This window comes from Lynx rufus, unplaced genomic scaffold, assembly GCF_022079265.1.
Source record: "Lynx rufus isolate CCGP_SWC_20201006 ecotype Redwood Valley unplaced genomic scaffold, mLynRuf1.p SCAF_7, whole genome shotgun sequence".
NCBI classification, from domain to species: Eukaryota; Metazoa; Chordata; class Mammalia; order Carnivora; family Felidae; genus Lynx; species Lynx rufus.
Window position 1 is genome coordinate 116903020 of NW_025814889.1, and position 13334 is coordinate 116916353.

Sequence of the window (13334 nt, forward strand, 5' to 3'; positions counted from 1 at the left end):
AAATAGGTAGGCAGGCACATGTAATCGAGAATGAACTGTGGTGCTTAGGAAACTGATTATCACTTCTTTGTTGGTAAAAGGTGCCCAGGAGCACTATTCTATATCCAGTGGGAACTTTGCTGTTTAGCAGGAAACTGAACAATGTCTTCCTCAATCTGGAGCCCCTCCAGATGAATTTCAGAGACTCTCTGGGGGATATCACAGACCTAACAGCTGTTGTGGATGTGGGTCTGGAGTCATTCTGATGCCAGCAAGTTACGTGCTTAATTGGTGTGTCGCCAGCTCCCTAGTAACGTGATTGGCTTAATGAATGTCCTATCATGCTAAAAAAGTTGATTTTCACAGATTTGGCTTAGCAGACAAAGTTGGATAATTATGAAAATCATTGTGTTAGAGAAATAGAGAAAACTTTCACAAGTGGTTAAAGTTAAAATTATAGAATTCAGACTATTTAGCATTGAGGCAAAAAATTAATGAGAAAGATTTTTTTCTTTTTCAAATGCTGAAAAGATAAATATGACAACTTTGTGTTTCTTTATCCTTCCCACCTTCTTTCCTGTTGTGACCTAAAATGAAAACATTAGGAAAAGGATCATAAGATCAGGTTAAGTGAAAAAAAAAAATGACACAGAATTGCAAATACCAGTATTTCTCAAATTTGGATTCTTGATTCTTGAAGAGTCCATAAGTTCTCTATGAAAATGAATTAAAATTGTGGTTTCTTGCTCTGCCCCAATCACCCTGGTCTCTTTGCTCACCACAGGGCTTTTGCACTTGCAGTATCTTCTGCCTAAACTCTCTTCCCTCTTTTATCTGTATAGCTCATGCTTACCTTTTTCAGGTGTTCTTCTGCAAACATCACCTTCAAAAGACTTTCCTTGATCACCCTATTTAAAAGTATGCCCCTCCCAACCATTTATTATTTCCCTCCTTGCTTTATTTCTCTATTATATTAGATAACATGACACAAAATTTTATTTATTTATTTATTGTCTTCCTCCACAGAATGTAAACTCCTTGGAGTCTGGGATTTTTGTCTGTTTTGTTCTATGACTATATTTACAGTACTGACACATAGTATGGGTATGCAATAAATATTTGTTGGATAGATGAATGAATTTACAAAGAACTACTAAGTAGTGAGAAAATTACTAATTGGAAATACACAGAATAAGAGACCTGAATGGCCAAGAAACCGTGAAAAGCTACTAAAACTGTTAGTAATCAGGAAAATACAACTTATAATGGCAGGGTCCCATTTCACACTCACCAGATGGGCAAAAGTTGAGAGGTTTGATGAAGTTAACTTCAGAAGTCGGAAAATGTTAAAGGAGTTGAACTGTGCCTGAGTTTGTGAGGTAGAATAGTCCTTGGCCCCTCATATGTGTTACACACAAGTTTGTTACATAAATACGAAGTATCAGTGAGGATGTGGAACAAGCAGCAGGATGTCGTCTCTGGTGGTGGAATGCAAATCTGTACAACTGCTTTGGAGAGCTACTTGGCAGTATGTGGTAAATCTGATAAAAAGCATACTTGTGACCCAACAGTGGCTAGGTTGTACCCTAGAAGAAGGCTCAGCAAACGTTTTCTATAAAGGGACAGATAACAAATATGTTGGCCTAAGAGACAAAATTAAAGATTTTGATGTAGGTACTTATGTAACTATTTATTTTATGTTTTTAAAGTTTATTTTGAGAGAGAGAGAGAGAGAGCATGCACACACATGAGAGAGTGTGAGAGAGAGAAAGAGAGGGAGAGGGAGAGAGCGAGCACAAGTGGGGGAGGGGCAGAGAGAGAGAGAGGGAGACAAAATCTGAAGCAGGCTCCAGGCTCTAGGTTGTCAGCGCAGAGCCCAACACAGGGCTAGAACCCATGAGCCGTGAGACCATGACCTGAGCCAAAGTTGGACCCTTAAACAACTGAGCCACCCAGGTGCCCCACTTATGTAACTATTTAAGCTATAACCATCTAAACCTTAGAGCAGGTAGTTTGTGGGCTGTAGAAAAACCGATGGCAGGCCCAATTTGGTCTGAGGGACAGTTTACCAGCCCCTGCTCTAGTGAAAGTCCTTCTCAAGTGCACAAAGTTACATTTAAGAGGACATTTGTGGTAGCATTACATATAACAGTGGAAAATTAGGAATTGGAAATATGCTAAATGGCAAATAATGAGAGAATAAAAAGTGATATATTCAAATAATAGAATGCATAAATCTAAAAAAATACATATTTAGGTCAAAAAAAGCTTTAAAGGGATAGGTAAGTTATGTACATGCAGTCCTAAAAACACTCTATGTATATGTGTAGTAAAATAGTAAAAATATGAAAGTGAATGATAAATACCAAAATTCAGGGTGGTGATTACTCTGTGGAGTAGGGGAGGCTAGTGAAGTTGGAGATTGATACAGGCCTTCAAATGTATGTATAACACTTTAAAATTTAAATGAAAATATAAAACAATTATGGCAAAACTTAAAGTTTGATAGGTGTGTGTATATGGGTGTTCATAATACATTTTGGGCATTTGTAATGTTTAATACAAAGAATTTTTTTGGTGACCATTTCACAGTACACACAAATATTGAATCATTATATTGTACACCTAAACTAATATGTTATATGTGAATTATACCCCAATAAAAAAGTTTAAAAACTTATTATAAGTTTCATTTGTATCATTTGGGGAGCTCTTTACAACCAAATGCTGACACAAGATCTCATGCCCACATTTGTGTTTGTGGTGAATAGCACCACTCAACTTTCTACAAGAAAAGAATAGAGGCAGGATGAACACAGAAATCATGTATTCACACCAATATTACGGCATACTCATCAAACGAAGGAACAGATAAACATCATAGGAAAACTGAGAGGAAATAGTAGTATAGACCTGGCAGACTTAAAGAACCATATTTATTTAGTGAAGAGTGCTTTGGCTTCAGTAAAAATTATTTTTCATCTTGAATTAATGGTGTTAATTTGAATTTTGTTAGTTTTATTATCTTCTAGTTGTATAAAAGATATAAACATAAGGAGTTCACACCTGTCTTTGTGCATATTAAATTACACTAGGTCTGTAAGAACATTTTTCCTTTAAAAGGATGTCTACATTTCCAAACGTGATATATTCAGTAGCTCTCACCTCTGTAAAAGAGTGTATTTTAGACAGAGAAAGACACACCAAAACAGTAACAGCTTGGGTAATGAGATTTGGATTTTTTTTTTTTTTACTGTGATGTTTTGAATTTTCCAGATTTTCTATACTAATTATATATGTTCCTCTAATAATCAGAAAATAAACAGAAGCTTGTTAAAATACTCCTTAACTAAATTGAATAGTTCTATACTTACGGGAGTCACTACTTTATTAACCTCAGAGCTAAAGCATCCCCCTCATAGGATACAAGAGTTGTTTCCTGGTTTGTCACAAATCACTGTTACTCAAGACCAGACCTGTAAATATGGTATCTGGTTATATCTATCATCTCACCTGAGTGTCGAAGTGCAGAAAATCCTTGCTCACCCTCCCACTCCCAGGCTGGTTCACTTTTATTGTTCATGGAATGGAGGTCAGGAATTTCATGATACCAGTCCATGTCTGTGCTGCTAATAAAATAGAAAATGATGAAGTTAAGGAATTTCTTAGAACTTGAATGAAATGAATGTATTTATGGAGCTGTAAATCTAATCAGGTACTTTCCCATCCCTTTAGTTTTCAGAAATAGTGTTTTAAGGGACTATTGTTAAGATTAATAATTTATTTTGTAAAATGAACCAGACCATCTCGAGAATCTTGCAAGAACAAATTTGACGAAGATTCTTCAAAGAGCTGTGCAAATGCATCTTTGCTCCACTGACAGCATGTAAGACTTTCTAAGTCACTACTAGATCTTCAAAAGAATCCAAAGGACACAGAGACAGAGCAAGAGCCATGTGCACTCACCTGCTGATGCAATCGCCTGTGAGTGGGTCACAGCTCCCTGCACAGTCACAGGGCCTGCAGCCATAGTCTCCGAAGCCCCAGTACCCCACCATACACCTGTCACAATGTGGCCCTGCCACCCCAGGCTTGCAAGGGCAGTCACCATTGCTGGGGTCACAGAAGGTCACTGAGCTGAAAGGAAGGACAGCTGATCCCACTGGATGACAGGAACACTCTACAACAGAGAGGACACACCAGGACTGATGAGTAACGAGGTTATATGTGAAGATCAGGCCTGGCAATCCTGAAATAGTTTCCCTTTACCACCCAGCGTACCTCTAAGACTCCTCCTTTAGCCAGTTGGTATATGCTGAGAATGAAAGCTAATTAAATTACAGATAAGAAGATATAATCAAGAAGGCAAATTTGCTGAAAAACAAACTACATTATTTATTTTAGATTAGAGGGCATTAAATGTGGATGGCTTTTGCTTGGGGTGTTGAGAATGAACCAGCAAAGGTAACAAAGAAGGAGCAATTAGCGAGAAAGGAAAAAAAGTCATGAGTGTGGTGTTCTGGAAGCTAAACAAGGTTTCCACATCACGTAGGCAACATTTGCTGGGTTAAATGCTGAGAGGCCCAGAAGATGGGGCATGGGGATATATTTTTGCATTTGACAACATGAAGACCATCGGTGTCCTCGATAGGGACAGTTTCACCATAATGATGAGTGGTGAGCCCATCTGAAGAGGATTAAGGAGGTCGGAGTAGAGGAATTTGAGCATGGGAACAGATAACTCTTTTGAGGAGCTTTTCTAGAAAGGCACAGAAATGTGGTGGTAGCTAAAACTGGAGGGGATAGGAATGCAAGTGAAGGTTCTAGTTTTTGCTTTGTTTATGGTAAGATGAAATAGATTACAAATGTTTGACATTGAATGGGAATGATCCAATAGAAAGGGGGAAAGAGGAGGTGTTGGCCTTGGGTAGGAACATGAGCAGTTCATAGTAACAGGATGCAGGGCAGAGCATATGGGCACTGATGCAGGAAAGTGGATAAATGCAGTAGTGGGAGTTAGTGGAATTGTTCTTCTGATTGCTTTTTTTCTGATTTTTCTGGATGAAATAGGAAGCAAAGTCACCAGGTCAGAGCGATGAAGAGTGGAAGCAGGAGAGTGAATGAGAGACATAGATAGTGAAGTATAATTGCTGGGCACAGAAAGGCTACACTTGAGGTCAGTAGTCATGAATCTGTAGTGATAGTGATATAGCCAAGAGGGTTCAGGTATGGGATAGGGAGAAAGCTGGATTTAATTCACATGGTGCTGTGGACCCTTCCAGATTCATATGTTGAAGCCTAATCTCCATTGTGATGGTATCTGGAGGTGGGGTCTTTGGGAGGTTTGGATGCAGTCTTGGAGGTGATGAGATTGGTGCCCTTACAAGGGGATGGAAAGCTCAGCACTCTCTTCTCTGTGAAGAATGTGAAGCTATGATGAGAAGTTGGCAGTCTACAACCCAGAAGAGAGCTCTCACCAGAGCCCAGCTGTCCTGAACTTCAGAGGGATATCTGGGTCTCATAGAGATTTCAGGAGGATGAAATTATTTTATTTCACTTTATTTTATTTTATTTTATTTTATTTTATTTTATTTTATTTTATTAATGTTTATTTATTTTTGAGAGAGAGAGTGAGTGGGAGAGAGACAGAGAGAGAGGGGGATAGAGGATTTGAAGTGGGCTCTGACGCAAGGCTCATGATCTGAGCTGAAGTTGGACACTTAATCCCCGAGGATGAAATTATTTTAAATGAAATGACTTCAGCAAGGTACATAGCACAGTCTGACACCTACTAGGCTAACACTTCCTGCTAAGTCTTCTCAATTAATATTGTAAGATCCCATTCCCTCCTTTATTCCCTTGGAAACATCTTTTTATTGATTATTTTCTTTGTCATTAAAATCACAGTTTGGCCTCAATCTGGCTTCAGATCTCAACTACTGGCTGTGACCTCTGGCAAGATACCTAGCTTCTAGTTATCCCAGTTTTCTTGTCTTTAAAATGGAAATGAGAACAATATCTACCCTCATATGGTTGTTGTATGGATAAAAGGAGATCATGCATGTAGCATATGGCTACATTCGTGTAGTGGCTGGCACATGGTTAATTAATTGCGGATTAACTAACAATTTAATTCAAGAAATAATTCTTGTAGAGGTGTAGGATCTATGCTTGTATAAATAATGGTGCCAGCCTTCCGGGAACTCATAGTCTTGTTGGGGAAACAGAGGAGTAAACAAAAACTTTCCATATGCTGTGACTAGGTACTCTAACAGAAGCCTAGGAGTGCTACAGGGAGCGTAGAAAAAGGAAGACAGGCTGAGGGAGCCACATAGGAACTGCAAAGGAGGGGTCATTTAGACATGTGAGCTGATCCTAAAAGATGAGTATGAGTTTGCAAGCTGAGAAGGAGGGAAAGACAGGTTGTTGTTTATCCCAGTCTTTGGATACTCCCCCCACTGCATTTATTTTAAATAATGAAAACAAAATTTAATTGTGGCCAAAAACAGATATGACAAATGTAGCATCTTAACCATTTTCAACTGTAAAGTTCATCCCCATTGCATTTTATGTTTTCACATTACATGTGGAAGCTTACTGCTTCCTGAAAATGTGAAGCTCTTTCCTGCCCCGGTGCCCCTTGTTACACCTGCATTGCCTTTCCCACCTTGTCTGTCTGGATCTTGACATGTTTCCTTGTCTGGCTCCCTCTAGACAGTTTACCATGTTCTCCTCTGTGCTGCCTCTGCTTTTAGTATATACTTCTGTTTTGTGTGTATCATAGTACATCATTATTTGTTTGTATACATGTTGCCCTTACTACCAGACTTTGGACTCATTGACAGATGCATCTTTATCTTCTTATTTTTGTTTTCCAGTCCCCAGAACAGTGTCTGGTATATGGCAGATGCCCACATTAGTATTTGTGGAATTGACCTGAAGGACATTCCAGGCAGTGGGAATCATATGTGAAAGGGAATGGCCTCCTTGGAGAGCATGAGAATTTTAGAATGTCCATTGAGTGGAAAGTAGTTGAAGCTGATGAAGCAGAAGAAAAAGTCAGAGTTAGGGTTGGAGCCAGATTGAGAAGGGCCTAACCCAAGAAGTTGATTTTTGTTCTATGGGTGTAAAGAGACATAGGAAGTAACTCTTTCTTCCTTTCTTTCTTCTTTTAATGTTTATTTATTTTTGAGAGAGAGACAGAGTGCAAGTGGGGGAGGGACAGAGAGAGAGGGAGACACAGAATCCAAAGCAGGCTCCAGGCTCTGAGCTGTCAGCACAGAGCCTGACATGGGGCTCGAACTCATGAACTGTGAGATCATGACCTGAGCCGAAGTCGGATGCTCAACCAACTGAGCCATCCAGGCACCCCGGAAGTAACACTTTCAAAGAGCAGAATTATGACATGATTATGATTTAATTTTGAAGATACTTTGGTGGCATTGTGTGAAATAGTCTAGAGTAGGGAGAGACTGATAAGAAATGACAGAGAATAAGGAACTGGACTAAGAGAGTAGATGTGGGAACAGGAGGAAAGGTTGGGTGTGAAAAATCAATTTTTAGATTGAAATGATAGTATTTGGAGGTCATTTGAGGAGGAAGAAGAAACTGTTGAGCAACAAATAGAAATTGAGGAACATTTTAACATTTCTAGCTTATGAAAGTGGATGACTAATATTTCTCTCATGTTAGCAAGGCATTGTTGATTTGTTATTTGTTCTTAATTAATTAATTACCTAGGAAAGTTATATAATATGTACCACAAAATGTACCAAAATGTATCAAAGTGCTATGTGATGATACTACATGAGATCACATAATCCAATATAAACAGTGCATCATTTTGAGATGACTAAACCAATAGTTACTGCAATATTCAGTTCTAAGCTTGGTTCTTTTTTTTTAAGAAAAAATTTTTAAATATTTATTTATTTTTGAGAGAGAGAGAGAGAGAGAGAGAGAGAGACAGAGTGCGAGAGGCAGAGGGGTAGAGACAGAGAGAGACACAGAATCTGAAGCAGGCTCCAGGCTCTGAGCTGTCAGCACAGAGCCTGATGGGACTCAAACCTGTGAACTGTGAGATCATGACCTGAGCTGAAGTCGGATGCTTAACTGACTGAACTACCCAGACGCACCTAAGTCAGCTTGGTTCTTGACAGCAGATAAGGGAGCCAGAAGAAAGACGTCTTAGACTTCCACCTATTGTAATATATGGTTTTCCACTGTCACCATTATCTTTTACTCTAATAGAAAATTCAAGCCTTTTTAGGATTGACCTCTGTGTACTACCATATACTTTAAAACTTACACATATTTCATGTGATTCTATCACATGTGCTGTGGATTTCTGTCAATGTGACTTTTTGCATAATTACAAGATAAAAATACCATTTGGAAACTATGCAGAACTAGCTCCAGGCAGATGGCACTGACACCTTTCACAGCATATTTTTCAAACTGCACACCAAGGCTTGCCTTGCATACCTCTCTCCTGAAGTTTGTGAAACAGTCAATATTTGACACATAATCTACATTTCTTATTTTCTTCCAAAATGGAAATGTATTTTCATCTTGCTTGGGGGAAAAAAGGGTTCTGCTTAAATTCTGGTTGAGGTTCTGATTCTTCAACATATATTTCTCATTGGCTGTTGATTCTAAAGTGCAACCCAAGCACTTAACCTTTTACATATTCATTACGATGAATGTCAGTTACAACCCAGTTGGCATACCTAAATCCTTCCATCAGCTTTGTCTTCTTGTTGGAAGACGATAGAATAGTAAAGATTAAACTATTATCATATACTGTCATTCTGAACTTATTTTTCTTTCATTATAATTTTTGGTGTGTACAGCTATGGTGAATTGTCCTTAAAAGCCAAAATGGTGGGGCGCATGGGTGGCTCAGTTGTTCCAGTCTTCGACTCTTGGTTTTGGCTCAGGTCATGATCTCACAGTTTGTGGATTTGAGCCCTGTGTCAGGTTCTGTGCTGACAGCGTAGAGCCTGCTTTGGATCCCCTGTCTCCCTCTGTCTCTCTACTTCTCCCCATCTCGTGCTCTCTTTCTCTTAAAAATAAACATTAAAAAAAAAAAAAGCTAAAATGGTGCTTTGAGTGGCAGCCAGATGGCCTGTCTAGGTATTAAATGATTCATTATTGGAATAATTTTCATCCCTCCCAAACCTTTTCCCCAAACCACTTGCCCACTGCTGCTCTCTCAACCAAATTGACAGAATAAAGTTATTAAAAATGTCATTTTAAATTCCTAAATAATGTCACAAGGTTTCTTTAATAATGCAAATGACTACTTTTAAATAATACATTCTGTACTGATGTGTCCTGTTATAAGAAAACCTAAAATAATAATACAAAATATTCAAAACAGGTGAGGGAAATGGGTACTTTTACAAAAGATTTCATGACAGGTTCTTTTCAAATAACGAATATAAAATTGCTAAATATTATCCAAATTTTATTTACAGATATTTGTTTGCAGAAGTACATCTATTATGTGAAACACTGGCTCTCTATGAGCATTTGCAGAAAAGAGTTAGGACATGAGGCTGTTCTGGAGTAACTTCTACCAGAAAACATACTGTTCATGAAATAATGGATGAACACATTTTTAAATAACCTTGTTTATGTGTATGGCTCTGAAATTAATAATTGTTTTAATCACAATACGGCTTGATTGGAATTTGCCTGTAAGATCTTTTAGGAAGACAGAAAATAAAACAAAGGTGGTGTAATACAATTTGTAAGGGCACAAACTTAAAAGTCAGGCTCATGAGTCCAAATTCTGGTTTACGAGGGTGATTCTTTACAGGATTTTGTGAAATTAACTTCTTCAAGTTTCCCTTTTCTTATTGATGGAGCAAGATTAATAATACATATGCCATAGGGTTCCTGTATGAGGACTGAATGAGATATTGTATATATTTAGCAATGTATCAGGCAGTTAGTACATCAAATGCTCAGAGAATGACTGTTATTATCTGGCTGAAACATACTGGTTAAAAAAAATTTTTTTTATTAAGTAATCTCTGTGCCCAACGTGGGGCTCAAACTCATGACCCTGAGATCAAGAGTCATATACTCTACCAACTGAGCCAGTCAGGCATCATCAACATACTAGTTTTTAAAAGTCCACCATTCATTCACTAATTCACTCATTCATTCATTCATTCATTCACACCTTTGCCAAAGAGTTTTTGAAGTTTAGTGTTAACATGAGCTTTGCTAGAACCTGAAGATATAAAGAGGAATACAGAGTCATAACTAGCTCTTCAATGAATCAAGAGAGATATGCAAATAAATGCACCGCCCCGGGGTGCATGGGAACACAGAGGAAACAGCAACAACTACCTTATTGCAGATATGGATTGTTTTTAAAAGAAATTTTAATAATTTGATTGCTTTCCAAAATATCCTGAAATTCCTCACTTTGCATCTGGGAGGAATTTGGTGGCAAACAGCTTTCTTGCCTACTTTGTCTTACAGAATTAGGTTAGCCTCCTATTGCATGTTCCTTTCTTTGGATAAAATAAATTCATCTGCTCTTACTCTCCTTTTGTGGGTGAGAGCATATTGAAAAAGAGTAGGTCATGATCCATGATCCTGCTGCTTATAGGGAGATATTGCACCATGTAATTTAGGACTAGAGTCCCAGCTGTGAATCTACATGAACATAATAAGTATGTAAACATGAGTACAAGATGGCCAGGGACAAAATGCGAGAGTTATGGCTTCCTTTATTCTGATGAAGTTGCTAAAGCTTTCACTGCCTTCTCTCTTTATTTCCACCTTCACCACAACTCCAGAAGTCATTTGCACATCTTTCATTCAGAGAGTGGTCCACGATGCCAAGCTTACTGCAGAAACAACCAGTTGAGTTCAGCATTGTACACCTTTTAAAAATTGCCAGGACTCCTTACTATTACCTGACGGCTGTAGCTTTTGCTATTCTGCTAGTAAAAGCTATGCTGGGAGCAAAACACCCTCAAAGTATTTGCTCCTGATTTAGCTTTTCTAAAAACAGAACTCAAAGTTCAAGGCCCTCAGCTGGGAAAGCAGCAGCTTGTCAAGGGCTTTCACCACTGCCCAGTAGCCACTCCTTCAGCAGAGCCTCCCAGCCTCCCAACACCATCTTCCCCTGAAAAGGCCAAGGTCCTACATAATTTCTGATGGGGAATTTTTTTTTTTTAATTTTTTTTTTCAACATTTATTTATTTTTGGGACAGAGAGAGACAGAGCATGAACGGGGGAGGGGCAGAGAGAGAGGGAGACACAGAATCGGAAACAGGCTCCAGGCTCCGAGCAGTCAGCACAGAGCCCGACGCGGGGCTCGAACTCACGGACCGCGAGATCGTGACCTGGCTGAAGTCGGACACTTAACCGACTGCGCCACCCAGGCGCCCCTCTGATGGGGAATTTTAAATATCAAAATCATTTCAAAAGCTGCCCAGCTGCCTGCCGAGGTTCTTAGAGGGAACTGGAGCTATGACCAAGACAATGACTGAGAGGTAGCTCTAAACAGAAAAGAGGCAGTAAGATTTGTTACTACTGTATCAAGTGTGCAGTTAAATTAACATAAAGTGAAGTCTTCTAACTTTTTGGGTACTGTTTTCTCCTTCTACTATCAATTATTTTTGCTAGTGTACAAACAGCTATAGGAAAATAAAGAAAAAGTTATAAACAAAGGTAATTGCCCATTTTTAAAATTCATCCTTTATATATGATATGCATTGTGTTCAAAGATAGCTAGTTTAACAATATTCAAGATGAATATTAATTTGAAATAAAATTATATGCTAGAATAAATCTAATAAGAAAATAAATTAAGACTTGCCTTTCACTTACTGAAATGCAATGTCTCGAGTTATTGTACATCACACAGTGAAAGAAATCCAATGCTTTAAGAAAAAGTAAGGTATTTAAGTATATTTCCCGTGTTTTCTATATACTTTAAATGAGTAATGCAAATAAATACAAAAGACATACCCTTTATTTTTAATGCTTTACTATGTGACCACTACTCAGACCCTCAATTTGATTTCTGTATCATTCTTTTCCTGTTTACTAGTTGTAACTGAGCCAGTTACTATTTATTCCTGGGTATATCTAAAAGATCTTAGATGGCTAAATAGCTAATTTTATTTTCCTGGGTTGCTACTTCAGTTAAAACTGCAGAAAGTACTTTTGAGTGTAGAGATACATTTTGTTACAGGAAGACTTAAGTCAAGTATAATTTTAGACACGGTATTTTGCTTTGAGGAATTTGGTTATATCAAACATCATTATCTTTTTGTTGAAGAAAGTCTTCTGTATTTCCATTCTACTCAGCCACCATCTAACCAAGTGCCTAGCCAGGAACTGTAGTCATCCCTAACTCCTTTTTCTTTTGGATAAAGAATGCTTACTGACCCCATCTGTCTTCTCCTTTCAACTGATGTGGTTCATCCCTGCTAAAATCTATCATGGTACCCTTTTCTTCATAACACTTATTACAGTTTTAAATTACATATTTACTTGGATAAATTTATTTATAGTCTGTTTCCATGGAATTAGGGACTCTGTTTTATTGTATATATACAGTGAATAGGATGGGACTGCCACCTAGTAAGATTTACTGGTTAAGTAAATCTGTTTGAGTTTTTAAAAAATGGATGAATTATAGTCACTTAATGAATATTTGTTAATGATTGATGGTCTTTTGGCCTCCAGTTTAATCTCTTTATGATTTTTCACCTCCCTGCTATCTATATAGTACACTGTGAAGGCCCAGAAGGTAGAAACCACATCTTTTCATCTCTGTATCCAAAGAGATGAATGGCCTAGGACCATGCTGAACCATTTTAGTGATTCAATCTTTGTTGAATGAATGTGCCTTGGAATGAGTGACAGCCATGAAATATGTTTTGATGAATCTCCTAAAAGGGTCATATTATTTCTTTTATAGGTTTTTAGTATTTTAGCACCACAGCATTGCAATCCTAAGATACTAGAAATAGAACACACACACACACACACACATACACACACCCCAAATCCAGAGAAAACTGAAATGGTTAAACAGAACAGATTATTCTGAATTTTCCTAGTGCAAGACGGTTCCCTACATTTAATGCTTCACTCAGTCAAATTTTATTATTTATTATTTGTGATAAAAGTTCTTTATTCCAACTCTGTAGGGGACATTCCCCACCCATAAATGCCTTTCACTGGCAGTGAATTTTTTTTTCACATTAATCAATCTTTTTTCCTCACTTTCATCCAATTATATCTAATTACAACTCTTTGTTCTAGGGCAGTAAATTACGTTTTGCTGCTCCCTATGTCCCCTTACACCCTTTGAGTGT

The 13334-nt window shown here is 37.9% G+C and overlaps 1 protein-coding gene across 2 annotated transcripts in view; it reads right to left on the minus strand.

Moving 5' to 3' along the window:
- NTN4 (netrin 4) overlaps positions 1-13334 on the minus strand; it is a 125010-nt gene that overhangs the window by 14848 nt on the left and 96828 nt on the right. For both annotated transcript variants that reach the window (XM_047066886.1, XM_047066885.1), the window contains exons 6-7: positions 3946-4159; positions 3493-3608 (exon numbers count right to left, since the gene is read on the minus strand). In XM_047066886.1, coding sequence (XP_046922842.1) covers positions 3493-3608; positions 3946-4159 — 330 coding nt within the window. The remainder of the gene's footprint in view (positions 1-3492; positions 3609-3945; positions 4160-13334) is intronic.